The sequence below is a fragment of the Coregonus lavaretus genome, assembly GCF_964263955.1.
Source record: "Coregonus lavaretus genome assembly, chromosome: 10".
Taxonomy (NCBI): Eukaryota; Metazoa; Chordata; class Actinopteri; order Salmoniformes; family Salmonidae; genus Coregonus; species Coregonus lavaretus.
Genome location: NC_139997.1, coordinates 45,619,183 through 45,632,637, shown reverse-complemented (window position 1 = coordinate 45,632,637; position 13,455 = coordinate 45,619,183). Strand labels below are relative to the sequence as shown.

At 46.5% G+C, this 13,455-nt stretch overlaps 1 protein-coding gene across 1 annotated transcript in view; it reads left to right on the top strand.

Moving 5' to 3' along the window:
- The window catches only part of LOC311136022 (autism susceptibility gene 2 protein homolog), a 41,486-nt gene extending 28,365 nt beyond the window's left edge, over window positions 1–13,121 (top strand). The window contains exons 10-19 of the mRNA XM_084170085.1: window positions 39–89; window positions 289–393; window positions 9,806–9,868; window positions 9,971–10,000; window positions 10,097–10,168; window positions 10,361–10,496; window positions 10,867–10,938; window positions 11,036–11,119; window positions 11,231–11,459; window positions 11,656–13,121. Of these exons, the coding sequence (XP_084026211.1) occupies window positions 39–89; window positions 289–393; window positions 9,806–9,868; window positions 9,971–10,000; window positions 10,097–10,168; window positions 10,361–10,496; window positions 10,867–10,938; window positions 11,036–11,119; window positions 11,231–11,459; window positions 11,656–12,685 (1,872 nt within the window). The 3' untranslated portion in view covers window positions 12,686–13,121. The remainder of the gene's footprint in view (window positions 1–38; window positions 90–288; window positions 394–9,805; window positions 9,869–9,970; window positions 10,001–10,096; window positions 10,169–10,360; window positions 10,497–10,866; window positions 10,939–11,035; window positions 11,120–11,230; window positions 11,460–11,655) is intronic.
- Window positions 13,122–13,455: the final 334 nt, after the last annotated feature.

The following is a 13,455-nucleotide window of genomic DNA, read 5'->3' as shown; positions in this document are numbered from 1 at the left end:
TATTACTGATGTGTTCTCACAAAAGTATTGTCTTTCAGTTGGAAAAGTACTCAGCAAAACTGGAAAACCCTTACCTAAGACATCAAAATGTAAGTTACTGCTTTCAGAAAGGCATTATTCTGTAACATATTATGGTTCTCAATGAATTCAGTTATATGCCATTTACTCAGCATCAGCAGTACAGTCACAGATCTACTCTGGCCGTACAAAGTGTTTGTTTACCCTTTTGTTTCTCCTGAAGTTCTACTTCATTCCTTCTTATCTTAACCTGTGTTTGGTCTTGCCCAGTTCTACCCCTCCTATCCCCCAGCGATGCCAGGCATGCCAGCCCTGCACCCCCACTCAGGAGACCCAGGACCTTTCAGCTCTCTGCAAGGAGCCTTCCAGCCCAAGGTCCATACCACATCACTCCCTCTGTCTGTGTGTGTGTGTGTCTGTCTGTCTGTCTGTCTGTCTGTCTGTCTGTCTGTCTGTCTGTCTGTCTGTCTGTCTGTCTGTCTGTCTGTCTGTCTGTCTCACTGTGTGTCTGTCTCACTGTGTGTCTGTCTGTGTGTCTGTTGTCTGTGTGTCAGTGTGTCTGTCTTTCTGTCTGTGTGTGTGTCTGTCTGTGTGTCTGTCTGTGTGTCTTTCTGTCTGTCTGTCTGTCTCTGTCTGTCTGTCTGTCTGTGTATGTGTGTCTGTCTGTGGGTCTTTATGTCTGTGGGTCTTTATGTCTGTGGGTCTTTATGTCTGTGTGTCTTTCTGTCTGTGTGTGTTTCTGTCTCTGTGTGTCTGTCTGTGTCTGACTGTGTGTCTGACTGTGTGTCTGTCTGTCTTTCTATCTGTCTGTCTTTCTGTCTGTGTGTCTTTCTGTCTGTGTGTCTGTCTGTCTGTCTGTCTGTCTGTCTGTCTGTCTGTCTGTGTGTGTCTGTCTTTCTGTGTGTCTTTCTGTCTGTGTGTCTCACTGTGTGTCTGACTGTGTGTGTGTCTGACTGTGTGTACGTCTGACTGTGTGTGTGTCTGTCTGTCTGTGTGTCTGTCTGTGTGTCTGTCTGTGTGTCTGTCTGTCTGTTTGTCTGTGTGTCTGTCTGTCTGTGTGTCTGTGTGTCTTTCTATCTGTGTGTCTTTCTATCTGTGTGTCTTTCTGTCTGTCTGTCTGTCTGTCTGTCTGTCTGTATGTGTGTCTCACTGTGTGTCTGTCTGTGTGTCTGTCTGTCTGTGTGTCTGTCTGTGTGTCTGACTGTGTCTGACTGTCTGTCTGTGTGTCTGTTGTCTGTGTGTCTGTGTGTCAGTGTGTCTGTCTTTCTGTCTGTGTGTGTGTCTGTCTGTGTGTCTGACTGTGTGTCTGACTGTCTGTGTGTCTTTCTGTCTGTCTGTCTGTCTCTGTCTGTCTGTCTGTCTGTCTGTCTGTGTATGTGTGTCTGTCTGTGGGTCTTTATGTCTGTGGGTCTTTATGTCTGTGTGTCTTTCTGTCTGTGTGTGTTTCTGTCTCTGTGTGTCTGTCTGTGTCTGACTGTGTGTCTGTCTGTCTGTCTTTCTATCTGTCTGTCTTTCTGTCTGTGTGTCTTTCTGTCTGTGTGTCTGTCTGTCTGTCTGTGTGTGTCTGTCTTTCTGTGTGTCTTTCTGTCTGTGTGTCTCACTGTGTGTCTGACTGTGTGTGTGTCTGACTGTGTGTATGTCTGACTGTGTGTGTGTCTGTCTGTGTGTCTGTCTGTGTGTCTATCTGTGTGTCTGTCTGTGTGTCTGACTGTCTGTGTGTCTTTCTGTCTGTGTGTCTGTCTGTCTGTCTCACTTTGTGTCTGTCTGTGTGTCTGACTGTCTGTGTGTCTGACTGTCTGTCTGTCTTTCTATCTGTCTGTCTTTCTGTCTGTGTGTCTTTTTGTCTGTGTGTCTGTCTGTCTGTCTGTCTGTGTGTGTCTGTCTTTCTGTGTGTCTTTCTGTCTGTGTGTCTCACTGTGTGTCTGTCTGTGTGTCTGTCTGTCTGTGTGTATGTCTGTGTGTCTGACTGTCTGTGTGTCTTTCTGTCTGTGTGTCTGTGTGTCTGTCTGTCTGTCTGTCTGTCTGTCTGTGCCTGTGTGTCTGTCTGTGGGTCTTTATGTATGTGTGTCTGTCTGTCTGTGTGTCTGTCTGTCTGTCTCACTTTGTGTCTGTCTGTGTGTCTGACTGTCTGTGTGTCTGACTGTCTGTGTGTCTTTCTGTCTGTGTGTCTTTCTATCTGTGTGTCTTTCTGTCTGTGTATCTTTCTGTCTGTCTGTCTGTCTGTGTGTCTGTGGGTATTTTTGTCTGTGTGTCTGTCTGTGTCTGACTGTGTCTGTCTGAGCTGTCTTGTGTGTCTGTGTGTCTTTCTGTCTGTGTGTCTTTCTGTCTGTGTGTCTTTCTGTCTGTGTGTGTCTGTCTGTATGTGTGTCTGTGTATCTGTCTGTCTGTCTGTCTGTGTGTCTGACTGTCTGTCTGACTGTGTGTATGTGTGTCTGACTATCTGTGTGTCTGTGTGTCTGTCTGTCTGTCTGTCTGTCTGTGTCTGTCTGTGTGTCTTTATGTCTGTGTGTCTTTCTATCTGTGTGTCTTTCTGTCTGTCTGTCTGTCTGTCTGTGTGTCTGTGGGTCTTTTTGTCTGTGTGTCTGTCTGTGTCTGCTGTGTCTGTCTGAGCTGTCTTGTGTGTCTGTGTGTCTGTGTGTCTGTCTGTCTGTCTTTCTGTCTGTGTGTCTGTCTGTCTGTGTGTCTGACTGTGTGTCTGACTGTGTGTCTGACTGTCTGTGTGTCTTTCTGTCTGTGTGTCTGTCTGTCTGTCTGTGTCTGTCTGTGTGTCTTTATGTCTGTGTGTCTTTATGTCTGTGTGTGTGTCTGTCTGTCTCACTTTGTGTCTGACTGTGTGTCTGACTGTCTGTCTGTCTGTCTCTGTGTGTCTGTGTGTCTTTATGTCTGTCTGACTGTGTGTATGTGTGTCTGACTGTCTGTGTGTCTTTCTGTCTGTCTGTCTGTCTGTCTGTCTGTCTGTCTGTCTGTCTGTCTCACTGTGTGTCTGTCTGTGTGTCTGTCTGTGTGTCTGACTGTGTCTGTGTGTCTGTTGTCTGTGTGTCAGTGTGTCTGTCTTTCTGTCTGTGTGTGTCTGACTGTGTGTCTGACTGTCTGTGTGTCTTTCTGTCTGTCTGTCTGTCTGTGTCTGTCTGTCTGTCTGTCTGTCTGTCTGTCTATGTGTTTGTCTGTGTGTCTTTCTATCTGTGTGTCTTTCTGTCTGTCTGTCTGTCTGTCTGTCTCACTGTGTGTCTGTCTCACTGTGTGTCTGTCTGTGTGTCTGTTGTCTGTGTGTCAGTGTGTCTGTCTTTCTGTCTGTGTGTGTGTCTGTCTGTGTGTCTGTCTGTGTGTCTTTCTGTCTGTCTGTCTGTCTCTGTCTGTCTGTCTGTCTGTGTATGTGTGTCTGTCTGTGGGTCTTTATGTCTGTGGGTCTTTATGTCTGTGGGTCTTTATGTCTGTGTGTCTTTCTGTCTGTGTGTGTTTCTGTCTCTGTGTGTCTGTCTGTGTCTGACTGTGTGTCTGACTGTGTGTCTGTCTGTCTTTCTATCTGTCTGTCTTTCTGTCTGTGTGTCTTTCTGTCTGTGTGTCTGTCTGTCTGTCTGTCTGTCTGTCTGTGTGTGTCTGTCTTTCTGTGTGTCTTTCTGTCTGTGTGTCTCACTGTGTGTCTGACTGTGTGTGTGTCTGACTGTGTGTATGTCTGACTGTGTGTGTGTCTGTCTGTGTGTCTGTCTGTGTGTCTATCTGTGTGTCTGTCTGTGTGTCTGACTGTCTGTGTGTCTTTCTGTCTGTGTGTCTGTCTGTCTGTCTCACTTTGTGTCTGTCTGTGTGTCTGACTGTCTGTGTGTCTGACTGTCTGTCTGTCTTTCTATCTGTCTGTCTTTCTGTCTGTGTGTCTTTTTGTCTGTGTGTCTGTCTGTCTGTCTGTCTGTGTGTGTCTGTCTTTCTGTGTGTCTTTCTGTCTGTGTGTCTCACTGTGTGTCTGTCTGTGTGTCTGTCTGTCTGTGTGTCTGTCTGTGTGTCTGACTGTCTGTGTGTCTTTCTGTCTGTGTGTCTGTGTGTCTGTCTGTCTGTCTGTCTGTCTGTGCCTGTGTGTCTGTCTGTGGGTCTTTATGTATGTGTGTCTGTCTGTCTGTGTGTCTGTCTGTCTGTCTCACTTTGTGTCTGTCTGTGTGTCTGACTGTCTGTGTGTCTTTCTGTCTGTGTGTCTTTCTATCTGTGTGTCTTTCTGTCTGTGTATCTTTCTGTCTGTCTGTCTGTCTGTGTGTCTGTGGGTCTTTTTGTCTGTGTGTCTGTCTGTGTCTGACTGTGTCTGTCTGAGCTGTCTTGTGTGTCTGTGTGTCTTTCTGTCTGTGTGTCTTTCTGTCTGTGTGTCTTTCTGTCTGTGTGTGTCTGTCTGTATGTGTGTCTGTGTATCTGTCTGTCTTTCTGTCTGTCTGTCTGTGTGTCTGACTGTCTGTCTGACTGTGTGTATGTGTGTCTGACTATCTGTGTGTCTGTGTGTCTGTCTGTCTGTCTGTCTGTCTGTGTCTGTCTGTGTGTCTTTATGTCTGTGTGTCTTTCTATCTGTGTGTCTTTCTGTCTGTCTGTCTGTCTGTCTGTGTGTCTGTGGGTCTTTTTGTCTGTGTGTCTGTCTGTGTCTGCTGTGTCTGTCTGAGCTGTCTTGTGTGTCTGTGTGTCTGTGTGTCTGTCTGTCTGTCTTTCTGTCTGTGTGTCTGTCTGTCTGTGTGTCTGACTGTGTGTCTGACTGTGTGTCTGACTGTCTGTGTGTCTTTCTGTCTGTGTGTCTGTCTGTCTGTCTGTGTCTGTCTGTGTGTCTTTATGTCTGTGTGTCTTTATGTCTGTGTGTGTGTCTGTCTGTCTCACTTTGTGTCTGACTGTGTGTCTGACTGTCTGTCTGTCTGTCTCTGTGTGTCTGTGTGTCTTTATGTCTGTCTGACTGTGTGTATGTGTGTCTGACTGTCTGTGTGTCTTTCTGTCTGTCTGTCTGTCTGTCTGTCTGTCTGTCTGTCTGTCTGTCTGTCTCACTGTGTGTCTGTCTGTGTGTCTGTCTGTGTGTCTGACTGTGTCTGTGTGTCTGTTGTCTGTGTGTCAGTGTGTCTGTCTTTCTGTCTGTGTGTGTCTGACTGTGTGTCTGACTGTCTGTGTGTCTTTCTGTCTGTCTGTCTGTCTGTGTCTGTCTGTCTGTCTGTCTGTCTATGTGTTTGTCTGTGTGTCTTTCTATCTGTGTGTCTTTCTGTCTGTCTGTCTGTCTGTCTGTCTCACTGTGTGTCTGTCTCACTGTGTGTCTGTCTGTGTGTCTGTTGTCTGTGTGTCAGTGTGTCTGTCTTTCTGTCTGTGTGTGTGTCTGTCTGTGTGTCTGTCTGTGTGTCTTTCTGTCTGTCTGTCTGTCTCTGTCTGTCTGTCTGTCTGTGTATGTGTGTCTGTCTGTGGGTCTTTATGTCTGTGGGTCTTTATGTCTGTGGGTCTTTATGTCTGTGTGTCTTTCTGTCTGTGTGTGTTTATGTCTCTGTGTGTCTGTCTGTGTCTGACTGTGTGTCTGACTGTGTGTCTGTGTCTTTCTATCTGTCTGTCTTTCTGTCTGTGTGTCTTTCTGTCTGTGTGTCTGTCTGTCTGTCTGTCTGTCTGTCTGTCTGTGTGTGTCTGTCTTTCTGTGTGTCTTTCTGTCTGTGTGTCTCACTGTGTGTCTGACTGTGTGTGTGTCTGACTGTGTGTACGTCTGACTGTGTGTGTGTCTGTCTGTCTGTGTGTCTGTCTGTGTGTCTGTCTGTGTGTCTGTCTGTCTGTTTGTCTGTGTGTCTGTCTGTCTGTGTGTCTGTGTGTCTTTCTATCTGTGTGTCTTTCTATCTGTGTGTCTTTCTATCTGTGTGTCTTTCTGTCTGTCTGTCTGTCTGTCTGTCTGTCTGTCTGTCTGTCTGTATGTGTGTCTCACTGTGTGTCTGTCTGTGTGTCTGTCTGTCTGTGTGTCTGTCTGTGTGTCTGACTGTGTCTGACTGTCTGTCTGTGTGTCTGTTGTCTGTGTGTCTGTGTGTCAGTGTGTCTGTCTTTCTGTCTGTGTGTGTGTCTGTCTGTGTGTCTGACTGTGTGTCTGACTGTCTGTGTGTCTTTCTGTCTGTCTGTCTGTCTCTGTCTGTCTGTCTGTCTGTCTGTGTATGTGTGTCTGTCTGTGGGTCTTTATGTCTGTGGGTCTTTATGTCTGTGTGTCTTTCTGTCTGTGTGTGTTTCTGTCTCTGTGTGTCTGTCTGTGTCTGACTGTGTGTCTGTCTGTCTGTCTTTCTATCTGTCTGTCTTTCTGTCTGTGTGTCTTTCTGTCTGTGTGTCTGTCTGTCTGTCTGTGTGTGTCTGTCTTTCTGTGTGTCTTTCTGTCTGTGTGTCTCACTGTGTGTCTGACTGTGTGTGTGTCTGACTGTGTGTATGTCTGACTGTGTGTGTGTCTGTCTGTGTGTCTGTCTGTGTGTCTGTCTGTGTGTCTGTCTGTGTGTCTGACTGTCTGTGTGTCTTTCTGTCTGTGTGTCTGTCTGTCTGTCTCACTTTGTGTCTGTCTGTGTGTCTGACTGTCTGTGTGTCTGACTGTCTGTCTGTCTTTCTATCTGTCTGTCTTTCTGTCTGTGTGTCTTTTTGTCTGTGTGTCTGTCTGTCTGTCTGTCTGTGTGTGTCTGTCTTTCTGTGTGTCTTTCTGTCTGTGTGTCTCACTGTGTGTCTGTCTGTGTGTCTGTCTGTCTGTGTGTCTGTCTGTGTGTCTGACTGTCTGTGTGTCTTTCTGTCTGTGTGTCTGTGTGTCTGTCTGTCTGTCTGTCTGTCTGTCTGTCTGTGCCTGTGTGTCTGTCTGTGGGTCTTTATGTATGTGTGTCTGTCTGTCTGTGTGTCTGTCTGTCTGTCTCACTTTGTGTCTGTCTGTGTGTCTGACTGTCTGTGTGTCTGACTGTCTGTGTGTCTTTCTGTCTGTGTGTCTTTCTATCTGTGTGTCTTTCTGTCTGTGTATCTTTCTGTCTGTCTGTCTGTCTGTGTGTCTGTGGGTCTTTTTGTCTGTGTGTCTGTCTGTGTCTGACTGTGTGTCTGTCTGAGCTGTCTTGTGTGTCTGTGTGTCTTTCTGTCTGTGTGTCTTTCTGTCTGTGTGTCTTTCTGTCTGTGTGTGTCTGTCTGTCTGTCTGTATGTGTGTCTGTGTATCTGTCTGTCTGTCTTTCTGTCTGTCTGTCTGTGTGTCTGACTGTCTGTCTGACTGTGTGTATGTGTGTCTGACTATCTGTGTGTCTGTGTGTCTGTCTGTCTGTCTGTCTGTCTGTGTCTGTCTGTGTGTCTTTATGTCTGTGTGTCTTTCTATCTGTGTGTCTTTCTGTCTGTCTGTCTGTCTGTGTGTCTGTGGGTCTTTTTGTCTGTGTGTCTGTCTGTGTCTGCTGTGTCTGTCTGAGCTGTCTTGTGTGTCTGTGTGTCTGTGTGTCTGTCTGTCTGTCTTTCTGTCTGTGTGTCTGTCTGTCTGTGTGTCTGACTGTCTGTCTGACTGTGTGTCTGACTGTCTGTGTGTCTTTCTGTCTGTGTGTCTGTCTGTCTGTCTGTGTCTGTCTGTGTGTCTTTATGTCTGTGTGTCTTTATGTCTGTGTGTGTGTCTGTCTGTCTCACTTTGTGTCTGACTGTGTGTCTGACTGTCTGTCTGTCTGTCTCTGTGTGTCTGTGTGTCTTTATGTCTGTCTGACTGTGTGTATGTGTGTCTGACTGTCTGTGTGTCTTTCTGTCTGTCTGTCTGTCTGTCTGTCTGTCTCACTGTGTGTCTGTCTGTGTGTCTGACTGTGTCTGACTGTGTCTGTGTGTCTGTTGTCTGTGTGTCAGTGTGTCTGTCTTTCTGTCTGTGTGTGTCTGACTGTGTGTCTGACTGTCTGTGTGTCTGTCTGTCTGTCTGTGTATGTGTGTCTGTCTGTGGGTCTTTATGTCTGTGGGTCTTTATGTATGTGTGTCTTTCTGTCTGTGTGTGTTTCTGTCTCTGTGTGTCTGTCTGTGTCTGACTGTGTGTCTGACTGTGTGTCTGTCTGTCTTTCTATCTGTCTGTCTTTCTGTCTGTGTGTCTTTCTGTCTGTGTGTCTGTCTGTCTGTCTGTCTGTGTGTGTCTGTCTTTCTGTGTGTCTTTCTGTCTGTGTGTCTCACTGTGTGTCTGACTGTGTGTGTGTCTGACTGTGTGTATGTCTGACTGTGTGTGTGTCTGTCTGTCTGTCTGTGTGTCTGTCTGTGTGTCTGTCTGTGTGTCTGTGTGTCTGACTGTCTGTGTGTCTTTCTGTATGTGTGTCGGTGTGTCTGTCTGTCTGTCTGTCTGTCTGTCTGTGCCTGTGTGTCTGTCTGTGGGTCTTTATGTATGTGTGTCTGTCTGTCTGTGTGTCTGTCTGTCTGTCTCACTTTGTGTCTGTCTGTGTGTCTGACTGTCTGTGTGTCTTTCTGTCTGTGTATCTTTCTGTCTGTCTGTCTGTCTGTCTGTCTGTGGGTCTGTGGGTCTTTTTGTCTGTGTGTCTGTCTGTGTCTGACTGTGTGTCTGTCTGAGCTGTCTTGTGTGTCTGTGTGTCTTTCTGTCTGTGTGTCTTTCTGTCTGTGTGTCTTTCTGTCTGTGTGTGTCTGTCTTTCTGTCTGTCTGTATGTGTGTCTGTGTGTCTGTCTGTCTGTCTTTCTGTCTGTGGGTCTGTCTGTCTGTGTGTCTGACTGTCTGTCTGACTGTGTGCATGTGTGTCTGTGTGTCTGACTGTCTGTGTGTCTTTCTGTCTGTGTGTCTGTCTGTCTGTCTGTCTGTCTGTGTCTGTCTGTGTGTCTTTATGTCTGTGTGTCTTTATGTCTGTGTGTGTGTCTGTCTGTCTCACTTTGTGTCTGACTGTGTGTCTGACTGTCTGTCTGTCTGTCTCTGTGTGTCTTTATGTCTGTCTGACTGTGTGTATGTGTGTCTGTGTGTCTGACTGTCTGTGTGTCTTTCTGTCTGTGTCTGTCTGTCTGTCTGTGTGTCTTTCTGTATGTGTGTCTTTCTGTCTGTGTGTCTGTGTGTCTGTGTGTCTGTCTGTCTGTCTGTCTGTCTCTGTGTGTCTGTCTGTGTCTGACTGTGTGTCTGACTGTGTGTCTGACTGTGTGTGTGTCTGTGTGTGTCTTTCTGTCTGTGTGTCTTTCTGTCTGTGTGTCTTTCTGTCTGTCTGTCTGTCTGTCTGTCTGTGTGTCTGTGGGTCTTTATGTCTGTGTGTCTGTCTGTGTGTCTGTCTGTCTGACTGTGTGTCTGACTGTGTGTCTGTCTGTCTGTGTGTGTGTCTGTCTGTGTGTGTGTCTGTCTGTGTGTCTTTTTGTCTGTGTGTCTGTCTGTCTGTCTGTCTGTCTGTCTGTCTGTCTGTCTGTCTGTGTTTGTCTGTCTTTATGTCTGTGTGTCTGTCTGTGTGTCTGTCTGTCTGACTGTGTGTCTGACTGTGTGTCTGTCTGTGTGTGTGTCTGTCTGTGTGTGTGTCTGTCTGTGTGTCTTTTTGTCTGTCTGTCTGTCTGTCTGTCTGTCTGTCTGTCTGTCTGTCTGTCTGTCTGTCTGTCTGTCTGTCTGTGTTTGTCTGTCTTTCTGTCTGTGTGTCTGTCTATGTGTTTGTCTGTCTGTGTGTGTGTCTGTCTGTCTGTGTGTGTGTCTGTCTGTGTGTCTTTCAGTCTGTGTGTCTTTCAGTCTGTCTGTCTGTCTGTCTGTCTGTCTGTCTGTCTGTCTGTCTGTCTGTGTGTCTGTCTGACTGTCTGACTGTCTGTCTCCTTCATTACCCTGTGTTAACCAACCCCACACACATAATTGTCAATCTAAACATGTGACTTACCATCCCTCCCTAGCCTATGGATGCAGTGACACGGCCAGGAGAAGTCCCTCACAATCTACTACCAAAGGACCCACGGGTAGGCCTCTTCTCTATCCATTAAATTATTAATTAAACACAGTAGTAGAGGTTCAGATATTAACCTTCCTGTGTTCTCCTTCTGTTCTCCCTCTGTTCACAGATAACTGATCCATTCAGATCATCAGCTAGGGTAAGAATATGACATTCACCGTTCTGTAAGCTTGTTGACAGCATTCCAGCCCTTGGGTTTAAGACTAATCAAATTATATTCCTTCTATTCTTGCAGAAGGCTGGTAAATGGTGTCTAATGCATGGCCAGATCGCGTGGCAGATTCATCACCACCAGCAGAGAATGAAGGTGAACGAGATGTGTTCATTAATTTCACTCATTGGAGCGAAAGTTCCAAAATCGATAATCAGTGAAGTAATGCTATCTGTATCCTCCCCTGTCTCAGCAACCCCTTCACCTCTCAATCTCTATTAAGCTTTTAATCTCACTCTCTCTCTGTCCATCACTCTCCTCCCCACTTTATCTATCTATCTTTAACAGCACATGCGCTTTGATCCACATCAGCTGAATATGAGTGGGGTGAAGATGGACCTGTTTAGTCGGCCAGCTGCACCAGGTCTTCCTCCTGGACTGTCCTATGGCCATGACCTGGCCCAACCTCTCCTGTCCTCCTCAGGTTAGCCTGCCCACTCCATGTCCTATTCATTACTGTGGATATTAAATGAGGATGTACGTGCAGTTAGGATGATATTGTACGGTTATGATGATATTGTACAGTTATGATGATATTGTACAGTTATGATGATATTGTACGGTTATGATATTGTACAGTTATGATGATATTGTACAGTTATGCTGATATTGTACAGTTATGATGATATTGTACAGTTATGGTGATATTGTACGGTTATGATATTGTACAGTTATGATGATATTGTTACGGTCTTGGTAGGAACTGCTTTTGTTGGTTTACTCCACTCCTTAGCTTCTGTATGTCCATGTTAGTGTGGTTGATTCGCTCACTACTGTTCTTTCTCCCTCCACAGGTCATTTGTCTGCCTCACCATTCAGTGCCCCCACGCATCACGCCCACTATCTACCTGCTAGCCACCTTACTGGTAAGAGCCATAGGCTGCTGGTGCAACGTCGAAATAATGATGTTTGAAGTACAAGACAACAGCCATTAAGAGGTGCTCCTCTTGTGATGCTCCTCAGATCCATTTGGTCGAGCCAGTCACTATGGAAACCTTGGACAACTGGCAACTAATGCATTTGGCGGCCTAGGTGCCCCATCTCTTGGTAGGTTTTCGCTCTCAAATAGTTGACCTCAACATAATGCAACCTACTGTTTCAACTAAATTGGTGAATTGATTGATTTTATTGAAATTACATCAATCCTTCATCGCTCAGGCCCAGGCAGCCAGTTTGGTGACAGGCAGGGCCATGTGCCAGGTTTTGTCAGCCACCCTCAGGAAGCCTGGAACCGCCTGAACCGAATGCCCCCCTCCTTCCCCACGCCTCCAGCACTGTCCAGGCCTGCTGATGTGGCCCGCAAGCCCACAGTCCAGAGCAGCGAGAGGGAAAGGGAAGCTAAGAAAAGGGATCACTCTGCTATGAAGGAGGAGTCAGAGAGAGACAGGTCAGTGACAGCCCTGGTGCAGAGATGGCATTTCCCATCTTGAAAGGCCTTCAAAAGTTGTGATTTTATATTTTGAAACAGCATCTGATATTCAAAGAATTGCCTAGTTTTCCAACCACAAAGAGGCTAGATGTCATGATATTTCTCAGCTGTTAACCCCCCCCCCCCCCCCCCCCCCCCACCCCCCTCTCCATAGAAATTATCTGGAAAGAAGCCATCAGTCCACCCACACATCCTCAGGCTTTCAGATTAGTAATCTGATTGGCAGCAGCAGCCCAGGGAGGAAGAGGAGCAGCCCTGATCAGGGCCGTCAGGCAGAGAGGGACGGCACCTCGCTGGGGAGGGTCCAAGTGAAGCAAAGCTCATCTCCAGCGCTGGAGGTGCAGGATAGGGGATCCTCAAACCCTTACAACACAGTGAAGAACCACCAATCCAGCGAGAGCACACAAACCCTGAAGGGACCTTTAAACATAAAGCAGGAGCACAGAGATGAGCCAGAGGTTATGGGTGGCCCACTGGAGATTACCCCTTTACTCCCACCAGGCCACCCTCACTCTCAGGCGCCACACCCCTCATCAAATCAAAGCACTGCAGGCATGCTTCAGAGCAGCCATCTACCTCACTCTCTACCCCTCTCCATGAGCCCCATGCACCCAGTGAGCAGCCTCAGTGCAATGGAGCGAGCCCGTGTCCAGCCCTTCATGGGGGTCAGTCCACTAGCCACAGTTCGAGACCACCGTGTGCCCCTTCACCTCTCGGGCCCCTGGGACCCACTTCGAGACCCCTACAGAGGCCTGTACCTGCAGAGCCAGCAGGTGCATATTACCTATGACCTTGAGAGAGGCCACAGACAGCGGGAGCAGCGGGAGCAACACCCCCACCCACAGCCGCACCTACAGGACAGGCACCGGCAGGCAGAGGAGAGGGCCAGGATGCACCAGCTCCAGGGCTCTCCCATGGAGGGCCACCTAGCCCACACACCCACCTTTATGTCCTCCCTGGGTGGGGTGATGTACCCCAGGCTCAGCCCCTCAGCTCCACACAGTGGTCATCTGAACAGGACTCCTCCCACTGCCACTGTCAGTGCCCCACCCCCTCTGGTGCCCATCTCCACCACCACAGCCCCTGGCATACCTGCCACTCCTCGAAAGACCACGCCCACAAGTGCCCCACCCTCTGGGGACCCCACCCCATCCTGCAATCCCAAAGAGGTGGAGGCACAGTAGCATGGAAGTCTCTCAGAAATAAGTGACAAGACTCTATACAGTACACACTCAATTTGATGACATTAAGTAAAAATTGTGTATTGTAGATTATATGTTAATAAATAACAAGTTTAAGTAGTGAGTCTGCATAGAAACTGTTGAATAACTTATGTTGGATAATGTTATTTGATAGTAATATATGAGTATTTTTTATGTTTGTAAGATTTATATTCCCTTTCTGTGTACAGAAGTAGATTTTATGAATTTGTACATTTGTTTGTTACACCTTTATTACACATTATTTATCAATAGGTACATCTGAAAAAATATGTTCTCCTCTTGATTGATAGTTTTTAGGTTAATGTAACAATGTTTCTTACCTGAAAATGTTATTGACTTTTACCTTCTGTAAATATTCACATAACCTGTCATTTGTTTCTATAAAGAATGTCTATTTAAACGAAAAGTCATTGTTTTATTTTCACTTGCATCAGCAGTACTCCTTGTAATCTTAATTTATCATAATTGTTCAAGGATTTTGTATGGAGGAATGGTCTAAGAACCCCCTCAATGTGTTCCTCAACTCATAAAACATTTTAGAAAAAAGCTCAGTGCCATTATCCTCGCTAGGTGAGGTATTGAAAGGTATTAAAAACGGGTGTCAATCAATTTGACCTACCTTTTTTTAAGAAAATAACTTGCTAAACAATCTCTTTCTCTGAGCAATTGCATTAGTATAAAATAATATAATTTCCATTTTGTTTAAGCATGCAATATAGTTTAGTATTTTA